The 15117-nt window shown below is 46.7% G+C and overlaps 1 protein-coding gene across 5 annotated transcripts in view; it reads left to right on the top strand.

Annotated features, from left to right (window-relative positions):
* Positions 1–9164, top strand: part of LOC119441368 (intracellular coagulation inhibitor 3) — a 77519-nt gene extending 68355 nt beyond the window's left edge. Inside the window, exon 2 of one of the 5 annotated variants that reach the window (XM_049661200.1) lies at positions 8036–9164. In XM_049661200.1, the coding sequence (XP_049517157.1) occupies positions 8036–8986 (951 nt within the window). In that variant the 3' untranslated portion in view covers positions 8987–9164. The remainder of the gene's footprint in view (positions 1–8035) is intronic. The other 4 variants (XM_049661202.1, XM_049661203.1, XM_049661201.1 and 1 more) reach the window with 4 other exon arrangements.
* The last annotated feature ends 5953 nt before the right edge of the window (positions 9165–15117 follow it).

Raw genomic sequence — 15117 nt, 5'->3', positions numbered from 1 at the left:
GTGAATTGGATGCAAAGAATTAAATCAAAAAGGACAATGGAGATAGAAGGGAAAATCTGTACGATAACACAAAGGGCAGTGCCTTGCTATTTGAGGCTCGAGCTGGTTGCCTAAGGACCAAAACATACCGGAGAAAATATTCGGAACTAGAGGAGGCATGTGTATGCTGCAGTAAAAATCTAGAGACCACTCAGCACATCCTAATACAATGCGACGGGATCCACCCAGCGAGAACCGTACGTAACGTGCAACTCCCAGAAGCGCTTGGGTTTAAAGTGGAAGGAAACATCAACGGATCAGCCGTAGAGATAAGCAAGAGACGATTAGAGTAATGGTGGAAAAAAAGCAGGGAAAAGATGGATACGACCTGATCTCTTAAAATCATAGGCAGCGGTACAAGGTAAATTTTTGAAAAAGAAAAAGAATACTGAGAGGTATACAAAAATGCTAGATAAAGAACATGTATAGTATACCCGATTGAATCAAGCAGGCTAGGTGACTATTTGTCGCCGCCCCGTTTCAAAGGGGATGCCAATAAATCATCATCATCATCATCTAAGCGCACTGCGGCTCGCGGGCGAGAACCGCGTTTGGCTCGATTCATTCATACATAAACTACTGCATTGCTATATGAGATTGCACTTACAAATATCACCTTAAATCCGTTTTAACTCTCCAGAAAATAGCTCTTCGCGTAATAACGCCTAATAATATCAATATCAGAGGCGAAGATTTCTTCACCTACTTTAATGTATTAAGTGTCACAATCTAGTTACTTACAATATTGCTTCTATAATGTACAGAATATTTAATGGTAATCTCAACTGATTGTCCGTGTCTCTTCATCAGTCACCTCCTGCTAACGAGTGTACTTCACACCGTCGACTTTTGCTACCTAATATAATACTAATTATGGTCGCCAAACATTGGAATTCAGAGGAACTATAATTTGGAATAGCCTTACTATACTAATGTAAAAGTAGCCCCGTCTCTTCACTTCTTCTTGGCATATATAAAGAATTCACTCCATATAAATTAATTCGTTCCATAATAATTTGTAGCTAATTTTCATACAACGCTTAACTGATTCCCAACTATGCACACATAATGAACTCCTTCTATTTTAAATTCATCAACTTGACGCATAAATTATGCTTACATTGTTAGGTAACAGTGACCATTTGATATTAGGTCATATTACATGTTTATGTCTGTCCGTACTTGCGATTTTATTAATAATCTTGAAATATCCTTGTTACCCATTGTTGCCGTTTAAAGTGTTTCTTCATGGTACTAATATCGTTCGCGACCGTTTAACAATTTTGTCGTGTCCCGAAAAGTGTAAAAATGCAATGTACTCTAAAAAGCCTACAATAATCTTCAAACTTCAAAAAACCAGTAATGATTTTTTTTATTTAACAATACTGTAGGCCTTTGCACAGGATCAAACAGGAAGTGGATTATAAAAATACACATCAGCATGGGAAAAACAGGAAAAAAGAAAAAAAAAGAAACTAAAATAAACTACCATACAACAACACTGGCATTGAATACAGCAAGACACTTTCTTTGTTTCTCATGAATCCAGGAATAACAAAAGGTGCTCAACACAATTGCAATATGAGTCGTATAACAATATTGTAGTTATCGGGGCTCAATAAAATACCACTCCTCAGCCCATTGCAATATTTATATTTCAAATCGTAAGGCAGTATACAACCATACGCGACGTGCACCAGTGTCCAAGCATTCAACCAACTCATTATCCTGTAAACTACGCACTTAAATACTTTCATGCGCAACCAAAATATGGCTCCAATTTTGCGACAAAGCTATCCACAGAATCTGATTCTACAATTTCCTTTGGTAACGCGTCCAAAATTTCGATTGCCCACGGGAAATATGAATAGCTGAACCTGTCGCAGTGTGTGGGATACTGCCTGATGTGTTTATTATGACAGGCTCTAGTGGAGTGTAGATGTGGTGGCTGCACGCAATCAGTCGGGCAAGCGAGTTTTCCAAACTGCAGATTCACAACTTCTTCCCTTCTGTGTTTGCACACCGCGCTTCGCACAAGGAATTTCCTCGGTAAAATTTTAAATTATTTCATATATTGGTTGTCTGAATTCCTCGCATTTGCCTGGCACCTTTCCATTCTTCTTTCTTCCTTTATTTGAAGGTTTCTGCTTCATCCTTCTTAACGTGCAGTAAGAAAACGTTTTTACGTTTTAGCTACGACGTTCACAACATAACTTTCTCATTGAATGAACAAAGGCTATTCAGGAGCACCAAAGGCTGTGCTCCTGAATGTAGCAGTCCTGGTGCACTATACCGTAAAGCTATTCCAAACTTTTCGATTCCATTTCTGCAATCAGCCTTCCACGATTAGTGAGAAAACTTTCGGGGCACCCGCAACTTCGCTTGTCTGTCACGCGACGTCACGAAAACAGCGACAGCTCCCCATCTGATATGACGTGTACACACTGATTATGCATGATTAAACCAAACAAAAGAAAAATATTTATTACTGATTCGGTGCCTTTTCGGCATTAACCCTATGCTATTAGTAAAAAAATCTCGGGCTGCGCCCACTTCCCCTGTCTGTCACGCGACGTCACAAAACCGCGAAAGCTCACCGCGTCAAAGTGACGTGTACGCGTTAAAGATGCATTAATGTGCCAAACAAAACTGATTTTTTTTCTGAATATCCAGAGACTGCCCCGTTCCGAAAGGCACGAAGATGGCTGCCCAACGATCGCTCATGCACTCGCTACTCGTACCTGCCGGTGAACATGGTTTATTCGCATATAATAATAAGCCTTTTGCGTGGCAGTAAAACGTTATCGAGCCCTTTCGGCAAGCACACGACATCGGTCTGCCAACTCTTTTTTGCTAAGGATCCGTTTTAGCGGCAATCTTAACCTTCGGTTGCACACCGTCGCGATTTTCGACCAGCCACCGCAAGCTAAGTAAGGGAAGCGGACAAATCAGAGACGCCGGCACCACCCTCTTCATCCGTTTATCTATTTTCACTGCGTTGGCTCAGCCCCCATCGAAACCCTCTCCACTTGAGCGTGCTCCTCGCCTCTTATCAGCCAATTAGACAGCAAAAACCGCTCAGTGTTCTCAAAGCGAACAAAGGTGACCTGCTATAAACGAGGAGAGCGTTTGATTGCGGTATTGAGAAAACGCTGCGGATCACCACCCGATGCTTGCGTTCGCGGTTACATAAATTTCACGTCAGGAGATTGGAGTAAAAAAAATTGGAATAGTTTACGTTATAGAGCCCCGGTTAAAAGAAGCCGTATTATGAGACGCGTTCCATACAAACACGTAAAATACATAGAGTTGCATTTTCTTTTTTAAACTACTATAAAAATTGGTTATAGGACCCTTAATTACCACTTTATCTTTTAAAAAAGAACATTCGCTGTATTCTTCCGCATCGTGCTCAGACTAATTAAATTCATTTACCTTAATTTGCCGTGAGAGGTGTTAAAGATGTCGAAGAAAATGCCTAACGGGAAGAGAACTGGGTTCTCTATACAACAGCTCCTAAAGTTTGCAACGTTTTCCGACTCGATGACTTTATTTTTGCCCCTTGTCTCGGTAAAAATTTCTTGTGTGTGAAAAAAAATGTGCGTTGGAAAAGTAGTCACAGTTCCACAGTGTGGAAGGATTTCTATACCTAATATGGAAATTCAAGAGGAAATAAAATATATTCGGGACCCACACTGTCCTCATCTGAACATATACCCAGCTGGCTGAGCACCTGCAGTGGCGTCACCGCGCTTTCCCACTAGGCTAGTGCATATACTTCTTGTACAAGGGAGGTATTTTAGATAGTAGATGATTTTAGAGATCAATTCCAGAAATAGTTTCCCGCGAAGAGTCTTCAAAAAAATTTGCTGTACGCGCTCTCGCGTGCTTACTACCTCTACGTACCGTTGTATGAATACGGATCCAGGAGCCCTGAAAACTCAAGCTCAAATCACTTCGTGGCTGAAAATTCTAAAAAATAAGCAATAGACACCATTTGGGCCACCCTTCTTTACTAGAAGAAGAGTTGAGAATTCAATATAAGTGTGATTTTATTCCATTATTAGAATGGGATGCATCGTTGGGATGGCCATACATAGGTATTAAAATAGGCTAAATTTTATCCCTTAAAATAAAATATTGCAACTTGTTTTTGTAGCACCGGTTTCACCAGTCGTGGATGGGTATTCATTAAAATTTTCATAAATATCAGCGATAATTATTTAGTTAAACCGTCTCTAAAATATTCCAATTTTCGATAGTTTAACAATGTTGGCATTTCTGGGATTTTATAACGAAATAAATACGTGGTGTAGTTGCATACTTTTTTCTTTTCCATTTATGAAAAAGCTGCTGAAGATTTGTCGCAAATATTTACAGCTTCATCGCCTTAGCTGTAAAATACCCCTGGTTTGGGTTCAGTCAGAGGCAGTTGCTCAAAAACCAAAGTTTGACAATTTTTCAGGAACATACTCTGGGCGATATTAATTTAACTTCGCGTGCGCCTGCAGTACTCGTAGTGTAGAGTTACCGAAGAAGAAGAAGAAGTAAACTTTATTTAAAGTGCCGGCACTTTGCTTTTAGTGGCCTCAGGTGTCGGCTCGAAGTCCTTGGACTCGGGCGGCATCTTCTGCTTGCCGGACGGCCCAGAGCTGGTCTTCCAGCTCCGAACTTTTTAGGGCCGCCTCAGCGGCGGCGACGCCGACGGAGAAGGTCGCCGGCGGCCCCAGCAGCCGGGGCAACGGCGGGAATGAGCGAGCTCGAGGCGCCTGCCGTTACGGGCGCGTCGTGAACGGCGGCGGTTTCAGTACCGTTGTTGCCGACACATTCCCAGAGCATGTGTCGCAGCGTTGCTCTGAGTCCGCACGCTTTACAAGCATCAGTCGCATATAAGCTAGAGTAACAGTGGCGTAAGACTGCCGGATTTGGGTGACTGTGTGTTTGTAGTAAGCGTAAGTTTACGGCCTCTTCCCTGTTTAATTTAACGTGCGGTGGCGGGAATTTGCGCCTTTCGAGTCTGTAGTGTTGTGTGAGGTCTCTGAACGTGGTTAGGCGATCACCCCACAACCATTGTGGTCGTTGTTGTTGCAGCGTGTCTGTCGTAGTGTCTGGATCCGGCAGATCCGACGCCCCGCACTCGGGGGCGGAGGCGGAGGCCACGTAGTCTGCCACGGCTCGGCGAGTGAGATTTCGAGCCGCGGCGTGGGTGGCCGCCTCGTTGCCCGCGAGCGGGACGTCGGTGTTCGCCGGGGTCCAGAGGAGAAAGAGCGTAGAATTTTGTGACGTCGAGTCCCCGTCCTCACAGATTTGCAGTCGCTTCCCGCGAGACGCGGCCGCTCGCGAAGCTTCGGACTGCCGCCTGCGAGTCGCTGATCACGATCGCAGCGTTCGGCACTGTGGCGAGTGCTAAAGCCCCAACCAGACGTACGCGTTGGAACGCGTCCGCAGGCGCCGTGCGCCCAAGAGAGATTGTGGTTGTGAAGAGGAAGAGGCAGAAAATAGCGCCTCTTCCTCCTCACAACCACAATCTCTCTCAGGCGCACGGCGCCTGCGGACGCGTTCCAGCGCGTACGTCTGGTTGGGGCTTAAGGCTATCGCGGCTTCTTCTGCCGCCTCCGTGTATCCCGTGGTCATTGTGGCATACGCGAGGCATTTGCACGTGCTGTCTACAACCGCGATCGCGTGTGCGCTTCTTCCTTCGCCATATCGCACGGCGTCTACGTACACTGCCTCGTTACTCTTACCAAATTTCTTTTGAAGGTCGCTAGCTCGTTTGTTGCGTCGCCCGACGTCGGATGCATGTTCTTGGGAAGCGGCGGTACGAGCAGGCGGTCGCGGACCGAGGCTGGAACCACCGTTTTTTCTCCATGCTGAGTGAATTACAGAAATAAAATTTGGCGGGGTACACTGCCTTAATCTTAGAGTGATAGGCCTTCGAATTTGTCAAATCTGCAAGTCGTTAAAACACTCCTCAGTGAAATAAAATTTTTTTTTGCATGAAACCCCTGCGATGTTTCGCAAAACGAAGGTTGATTCCTTTCTACAGAGACATTTGCCGACATCATGTAAAAATTTTGCTGGAAACTAAATATAGTCGGGACAGCCGTTAGTCTTAATCTGAACACACCCAGCGCACGAAGCAGCTAGCAGGGTATACTACTAACGCTGCGGCCAGCAGACGTGCGGGACCTACTCGCTGATACATGGGAACGGTACACAAGCAAGGGAAGCAGACGACTCGAGCGCTGGTTCTCTACAGTCTAAAGGCCCATTCACACTTGCGATTAGGCGAGGTCGCGCGACCAAGTTGGTCGCAAAGCGACCAGTCGCAAGTAGTCGCAAATGGTCGCTTTTCTCGAAATGCGACCATTTCGGGCCAGTCGCTCACTGCTAGATTTTTCAGTCGCGCGACCGCAGTCGCAGAACAGCTGAACCAATCAGATGCGAAGGAACAGGACGTCCGTATACGCTGACGCTTATTTTACGCGGCGATGACATTTCAAGCAGACGTGAACGGCATATCGTGATACATTTCGGTTTAGCAACTCGTCGGTTGCCTTTGTAAGTGTGAACATCGTTCGTCTTGAGTAGTTTTCTGGTCGCCAGTCGCAATTGGTCGCGCGACCTCGCCTAGTCGCAAGTGTGAATGGGCCCTAAAAAGTACGTCACTTCCGGCAAGTAGTAATAGCGGCTTTGTTTTTAGTTTCGGTGTGAAGAACGTAGATTTTTGCGACTGTTTTGTGGAGCACCCACTCGCATTTCCAGCGTAGAGTTTTCCGCAGAGGCTACTGTATATCTGCATCATATCTGAACCGGGGCTTTTGACGCAGTCTAGAATTTCGTTGCAGTTGGCCTTTATTAGGGGCCTGTTAGAAGTCACCGCTTGAGTAATACCGGCCAATCCTCAAAATAAATAATAATGATGAGAATCATCTATTTATAATTAAAATAGTATATATTTGTAGCTTAGTTTGATCAGTGGTGAACAGGATTTACATTTTTTGTTGAAGTAAAATTTTGCCCGAACAGTTTCTTATTTCTCTTGCACCACTAGCACTGAATGGTTACGCAAGCTTTCTTCACAAATAAAAAAAATTATTGCAAAGAGCGTAATACTGGGTAAGCCAATAAAGTAAACAAGTAAATTGTCATTGTGTGTTTGGGCATATGAGTATAAGCTTCATAAATTTAGTCTGAATGTTTTATTGGACTGGCTAATGGTTGTCAACAAGCAACTAGGTAATGGTTCTCCCTATATAAGAACGTATTAGTATATCATGTTACTTGTAGCCTTATAGGCTAGTATTCTTTCTCTTGCAAGTTTCGCTGGGGGCTCCATGCTGAAACAAAAATACTCCGGTTATATTTTGGCACTATGTGGTAAGTAGCGACAGAAAAACTTTCACCGGAGTCAACAACTATCTCTCAACGAAACGCTTTCTGCACTGCGCTCGCCCTGATAAAGAGGCACGCGTCTGGCCAAGTTCTATTTTTCGGTGCGAGGAAATAAAATGCCGTCTGGCGCTAAAGCCGATAAAAGCGAGATGCTGACACGCGCACATGAAGCGAAGGCGTACAGCTCTGTTTGGTCGGCTGAGTGGTCCAACCGGAGATGTCCGTCGGTGGCCACGACATGGCAGAATATCAAATCCACCCGAAAAAATAGAGGTCGCCACGAGTCGCTCTATAAATAACCGTCACCGCGGCCAGAGATCAGACGCAGACAGACGTTCGAAGTACACGCACGATGCTCACCAAGTTTGTCTTTCTCGCGGCGGTGCTCGTCGTGGTGAACTGTGAACATGACGACGACACGCTACTCGCCAAAGGTCACAACCAGTTCGCCGTGAATCTGCTGAAGCACCTTGCCACTCAGGATCCCTCGTCCAACGTCTTCTTCTCGCCGACTAGCATCGCCGCTGCCTTTGGCATGGCATACGCCGGTGCCCGGGGAAGCTCAGAGGCCGAGCTGGGGTCTGTGCTCGGCCATACTGAGGTTGGCTTGACAGACCGAGCAAGAGTGCTTGCGGCCTACAGGAGCCTGCTGCAACTCTCCGCATCCCCCAATGTGACGCTGGATGTGGCCAACATGGTCCTCGCGCAGAGCGGCTTTCCAATAACCGACAACTACAAGCAGCAGCTGCGCGAAGTCTTCGACGCGGAGCTGCGGTCCGCCGACTTCGTCAACGAAGGTCCCAGCGTCGCGGCCGAAGTCAACGCCTGGGTGCGTGACAAGACTAGGGGAAAGATTTCCGGTATCCTGCCTGAAGGTCGGCCGCTGGACATTGTCCTCTTCATCCTGAACGCCGTCTACTTCAAGGGCACCTGGGTGACCAAGTTCGACGTCGCCAAAACCGTGAACAAGCCCTTCTTCAACCTTGGAACCACCGAGGTGAGCAAGCCGGCGATGCACCTCAGGAATCGTCTTCCTCACACTCGAGTCGATGCCCTGCACGCATCTGCTCTGGAGATCCCGTACTTGGGTGGCAAGTTCAGCATGGTGGTCATGCTCCCGGACACCCCTACTGGTCTTCAGACGCTCAGAGATGGCCTGTCTGTGGCTACTCTTGAAGATCTCGGCAGCAATCTGCGCACAAAAGATGTCATACTCCAGATGCCTAAGTTAGAGATGAGCCTGAGTTACAACTTGGTGGCCGCGATGAAGGCACTCGGACTGAACACCCCGTTCGGAGGCTCGGCTGACTTCAGCGGAATCACCGAGGGTACACCTGTCCATATATCGGATGCCGTGCATAAAGTGGCCGTCGAGGTTAACGAGGAGGGAACTGTCGCGGCCGCCGTTACAGGACTGTCCATTGTGCCTATCTCGGCTTTGAATTCCCCCCCACCACCAGTTTTGTTCACTGTTGATCGCCCTTTCCTGTACTACATCCGAGACAAGAACACCAACCGCATCCTCTTCATCGGCGAAGTCCACAGCCTTTGACAGGCGTGATCTTTCTTGTGCTCTAGTTTAGGGACAAGTTTTGAAGGACAAGAAAAAGTGTCATTTGAGCTAGAAAAATGAGGAAATAAGGGAGTTATTATTGTTTGAAAATAAACTGCGCGCTTTTAATACAATCCTTTTAGTACAACTTATGGTTAGTTTTATTTGGAGAAAGAGTTGTTAATTAGACAATATGAGCAGATATTTTTCACAAGCCAGTCGCTGCCTCGTAATGGTGCACTGTTTAACTTTGATCATTTATATATGGTGCAAAAATAGGTCATGACGTCCCTAAGATCGGATAGTCAACTAGCTTTTTTATTTTGAATGGGCCTTGTACTTTCTGAATCCTCGTCAAAACAAGTAGCGCTGGATTACTTTCTTAAGAAAGGAAGCAAATATATGCTTCCTTTTGCGGCTAAACACAAAAGCAAGAACCAGAACATACCATTTTTTTGGATGCACAAAGGTTTGTGAAATTGCCTGTGGCAGATGGAACAGTTCTAACCCTTGAGCTAAACTGCTCTATGAGGCGGTCGATTACGTCTACGGATAATCAAAATGCTTAATTGAATAACTAACAGAATTATAAGCACTAACTTTTTTCATTAATGACTCCACCGCAAATATTTCAGTTTACGGTTTCTAGCCGGTGAGTTCGCGTGGCGTATCCACTTCAAACGAATTCTCAGGACTACACCAGTTTCGAGATAATCATTTTCAAAGTGTCCGACAAAATACATAGGAATTCCAGTTACTTTTGCGCTTCAATCCATAAAACAGCGTTTTCTTTAATAAGTAAGTTGAACAACAGCGCATTTTAACCGCAAGTTTGACGTCGCATATTTTGAACCCATTGCCATCCTCGGAATCAGTTCTAAGTGGATGTCTGGCAAACTCAGTATAGCTACAATGTGCAGGTTGAAATGTGTGCTAAATAGTAATAAATAAAAAGTAAATAATATAGTTATAACAATTATTCAATTAGGCACATAGATTTTTCGTAGAACTAATCGCCACCTCATCCAACTATTTAGCTCAATGGTTAGAATTGTGCTGTCTGCCAGAGGCACTTTTGAACAGCATTAAATGCAGAAGTGTGCATCGCTGGGCCAGTTGGTTAAGAATGATTGAAAAAGGTAAAAACAGTAAAAAAAAATGTCACAGTTTTGCCCTAAGGGCGAAGCAATGAATGCGATAGCAACACGGCAATGCCATACGAAGTAAGGTGAGCGGCTTCGGTAGCAATATGAATTGTAGTAAACATGAGCTGATTAAGTAAGGAGGTGTGCGGCGCCGTAAGTAGACCGACATGAAGAGAGACTCGATGACCACGAGAAGGCGCCTGTGAAACGGTGGTGTTCATGAGAAGCGCTTCCCGTGGGCAGCGCGTGCGAAGGGACATACCTGTAGCGCTGCACTGCCGATCCGGGAAGCATTGCATGTGTAGCGTGCGTTGGAAAATGTGACCCGACTATTACTAACTGAATGAACAAGCGTGGTCACAAACAAACATGAATAGATCACACTGAATGACTGCAGACAACGACTGTCAAAACGCTGGCAGCAAGCAGCGGGCGAAGGTACGTGCGGTCTATCGCTTCAACGGAAACTGAGCGGCGAATGCACGGCGCAGAAAGGTCAGAGCCGTGTGGAGATAAGCGACGGTGCGAGCGAGCGACGAGCGCGGTTGCTGGCAGAGTAGAAGTGCGCCCCCCCCCCCCCCCCCCAGCTCCCTCCGGCGCTGGCTTCCCGCTTCCTTGCTTGCGCATGGGAGATTGAGTGCGTTCGCTTTCCGTGATAGCGCGCGTCCCCGCACGCTTCCGCTCGGGCATACGGCGCGCGGCGAAGATTTTATCTATAGGGAACCTGACGGCGACGGCGACGACGACGCCGACGGCAGAAATCCGGTTCAAGTGTCCATATAATTGCTATCGCAATAAAAAAAAACGACGATACGTAGTCTGCATACAAGTCTGCATTGGCTCGTGCCTGGCGCCTGTCCTAAGCAACGTATTTCTGGCTAACCTCGATAGGCGCTTAAATACTTCACGGCAGGACTTCGGCGTCGGCAATGTTTTCCGATACGTGGATGTCTTCCTGGTGGTTTCCAAGCAATGCGACCAAGACCCTGCGCCTTAGATGTGACAAATTTTAGACATTTTCACAAAAGTCTTCGCGAATTTCATTTTAACGACTGAATGCGCTACACATTGAAACCTCCGGTTTCTAGACATCAACCTTGTTTTCCACGACGACCACGTTTGCTGGCACTGTGCCCCCCGCACACCAAAGGGCCTGCTCCTTTTCACTTCAGTCAACTCAAAACTTGTTAAACGCGGAGTGGGCACCACTGCGCAGAGGAATGCCGTCACCCGGCCCTGCCACCAAAAGGTAGGATAAAGCTTCAATGAGCAACTGCAAAGACTGCGAAACGCAGGGTACCCTGAGAACTAACTTCGGGGCCAAGTTGAAAAACTGCTCTCTCATCTTCTCCAGGAGCCCAGCACGAAGCAGCGCCCCGAGAACAGGAATCGGATGAGCTTTGGTCCGTGCATTCACGCTGTCTCGCACAAGATTAAGTCGCCCAAAAATCAGGTGTGGAACTTATCTTTTCCGCCCCTAACAAGCTGAGTCGACTTTGTAGGTGCGTCAACGCTGAAGGGCCCAAGAAGTCTGTGTGCAACACAAAACACACAAGGCCTCTTGTGAATTGCACAGCAACGTCGTCTACAAAATTCCAGTCTCACGTAAGAAGACCTACATTGGGCAAACGGGTCAATGTTTAAACCAATGACTCAGCGAACATCATAAGAATAATCGACAAAACAAGGTAGCAACATGACTCTTCACTACAATGCGTGCGGGTGCATTCCTGACTTTGAGAAGTTGCAGGTCGAAGGACCCTATAAATATGCTTATGGTTGTCTGATAGCTGAGGCCTTTGCAATCAGCCGAAGAGGTGAAGCTTGTGCAAGCGACCTCGGTGAAAAAGAGTATAGGGGCGCTATAACGTAAAATGATTGCAAACTGTTTTGATTCCAATTTCTGCAATCAGCCTCCACGATTGGTCAAAACATTTTCGGGCCACTCCCAACTTCGCATGTCTGTCACGCAACGTCACGAAAATCGCGATAGCTCCCCATCTGATATAACGTGTACACACTGATTATGCATGATTAAACCGCACAAAAGAAAAATAATCATTCCTGACACGACGCCTTTTCACCATTATCCCTCTGCTATTGGTCCAATGTTTTCTGGCTACGCCCACTTCACCTGTCTGTCACGCCACCTCTTAAACCGCGAAATCTCCCCACGTCAAAGCGACGTGTACGAGAAAAAAATGCATTAATAATATTATGCCGAACAAAACTGAAAATTTTTCTGAATAGCCACAGACTGCCCCGTTCCGAAAGGAATAGAAGATGGCTGCCCGCCGATCGCTCAGGCCCTCGCTACTCGCAATTGCCGGTGAGCACGTATTTATTTGCGCATGATAAACCTTTTTGTGTGGCAGTAAAACGTTATCGAGCCCTTTCGGCATGCATACGACATTGCTCTGCCAACTCTTCCTTGCTGAGGATCCGTTTTAGCGGCATTATTATCTTTGCGTTGCACGCCGCCGCGATTTTCGACCAGCCACCGCAAACTAAGTAAGGCGAAGTGGACCAATCGGAGAAGCCGGCACCACCCTCTTCATGCGGTTATCTATTTTCACTGTGCTGGCTCGGCCTCATCGAGACCTTCTCCACTAGAGCGCGCTCCTCGCCTCTTGTCATCCAATTAGATAAGAAAACCGCTGAGTGTAGACAATGTTATTGGTTTTGAAAGCGAACAAAGGTGACCTCTTATGAACGAGGAGAGTGTTTGATTGGGTTGTTCAGACAACGCTGCGGGTCACCGCCCGATATCGTCAGTGGTTACGTAAATTTCACGTCAGGAGTTTGGAGTCAAAACAGTTTCGAATCATTTTACGTTATAGCGCCCTAGGTACTTTGAAATTGTATAAGCGCTCGTGCATCTGAGTGGTTTTGTAGTTTGGTTTCTTCGTTTTATCGCTTTGTCACCCCGTCAAATTCACCATGCGACAAAGGCTTGCAGATCACGCGTCGGTTGTTTTCCCGCCCCCTTTTCTTATATTTCTCCACCTTTTTTCTGCGGTTTTATGTGCCAAAAGCAGTTCTGATTTTGAGGCACGCCATAGTGGAGGGCTCCGGATTAATTTTGACCACCTGGGGTTATTTAACGTGCACTACACCGCAAGCACACGAGCGTTTTTGCATTTCGCCTCCATCGAAATTCGGCCGCCGCGGTAGGGTTTCGATCCCGCGACCTCGTGCTCAGCAGCACAACGCTTTAGGTAACTGAGCCACCGCGGCAGGTATATATTGCTCCGCCGCAGGAAACCTTCAGCTGCCAGTCAGCGCCTGAGGTGTGTGTTACCTTTTCTGTGTATCGTTGTTTTTCGCGCTCTTTTTACATTTTTAAAATAAATTTTTACCAACTTGGTGCAGCTAAAATAAAACACACTATAGGACACATTCAGCTCCTGCGAGCTTTAAGTCAGGAAAAGCTTGCTGGTTTTTGAGTAGCCTCGGTTACATTACTACGACAATGGAACATTGCATCGCATTTCCCACACGTCGCATACGTGTAAACGACGGTAATGTGCCAGAAAGCGAACGTAGCGCTGACTTTGCTCTGCATTGTGAACAGTAGCTGCGACGTTGAGAGACGTTTATTCGGTTATATGCTGCATTCAAAGAAGGGAGGCCGATCGGACTAGTTCATATTACATTATAGCTGTAGCAAGATCATATCGCACGAAGCAGAAATGCAGAACAACATACAGATGAAGGCCCAGCAGGCCTAGGATGGACACGAAAATAATCAAAATGCATATGTACGCCAGCAAAGGCATGCAAGATAATGGAAACCATCTCACCTGTTGTGATGCATGCACTTGTAAGCATCTGAAATTTTTCTGCTAAACAAAGACCAGAGAACAAAGAAGGGTTCATCGAATACGTCTATCTGTTCTTTATTATTTTTATTGCTATAGCAATTATATGGGCACTCCAAGCGGATTTCTGCCGTCATCGTCGCCGTCGCCGTGAGGTTCCGTATAAAGTCCAAGGGCGATAAAATCATCGCCACGCGCCGTATGCTGCATGTGCGAGTGAAAGCGCGTGAGGGACGCGCGCTTTCACGGAGAGCGAACGCGATGTATTCCGTCGTGCTAAAAGCCGTGGGGGGATGGGAGGGAGTGAGGGGAGGCGACGTTTAGCTGCGGCACCAAATGCGTATCTTGCGACCGGGCGCAAGGGGAACTGGCGGCTCAATCTTTCACGCGAAAAGAGGAAAGCGGAAAGGCAGCGCGGGAGGGAGGGTTGCGGCTTCTACTCTGCCAGCAACTGCGTACATGTACTTTCCGTGACTGCGGGCGGTCGCGCGCACCGTATCTTGAAAGCGAGCTGCACATGGCTCCTACCTTTGTATGCGCTGTGCTTTCGCCGCTCAGTTTCCGTTGAAGCGAACCTTCGCTCGCTGCTGCTGTCGCGCTTACTCACGTCAGCATTTTGACAGCGGTTCGTCTGCGGTCATCGAGTGCAAGGGCGGATCCAGGTTTTTTATGAGGGGGGGGGGGGATCAGCTTCTGTCAATGATGATGATGATGATAGTAGCCTTTCTTATTTACCGAAATTCACCGTTTCTGCTCACGATAAACCCGCCTCTTATACAGCAAGTGCAACATCTGTAGCGAAGCCAGCTATTGGTTTCTGCAAACTTACAGGAAAATCACGTTGCACAACACAGCCATGTGCTTGGCGGCTGTGCCTGATAAATTATCTAAGTCTCTAAGCTTAGTTGTATCATGTTCCTGAGTCTTACCCCCGTATTCAGAAATGCAACTTCGCTTCAAGTCCGTGCTTGACTTGAGTTAAGTGACGCCTATTGTGAACGTGCCGAAGCAAACGCAATGAGTGTCCATTGCATGTTCACGCCAGGCGTCCTTTAAATCAAGTCAAACATGGGCTTCAAGCTAAGTTGCATTTCTGAATACGGCGGTAAGACTCAGGAACATGAATGAAAATAAATGGGCGGCTAAAGTGCACAAGTATCTGCAC

This window comes from Dermacentor silvarum, chromosome 2 (assembly GCF_013339745.2).
Source record: "Dermacentor silvarum isolate Dsil-2018 chromosome 2, BIME_Dsil_1.4, whole genome shotgun sequence".
In the NCBI taxonomy this organism is placed as follows: domain Eukaryota; kingdom Metazoa; phylum Arthropoda; class Arachnida; order Ixodida; family Ixodidae; genus Dermacentor; species Dermacentor silvarum.
Note: the sequence above shows the minus strand (reverse complement) of the source record. Positions and strands in the feature narration are given on the sequence as shown.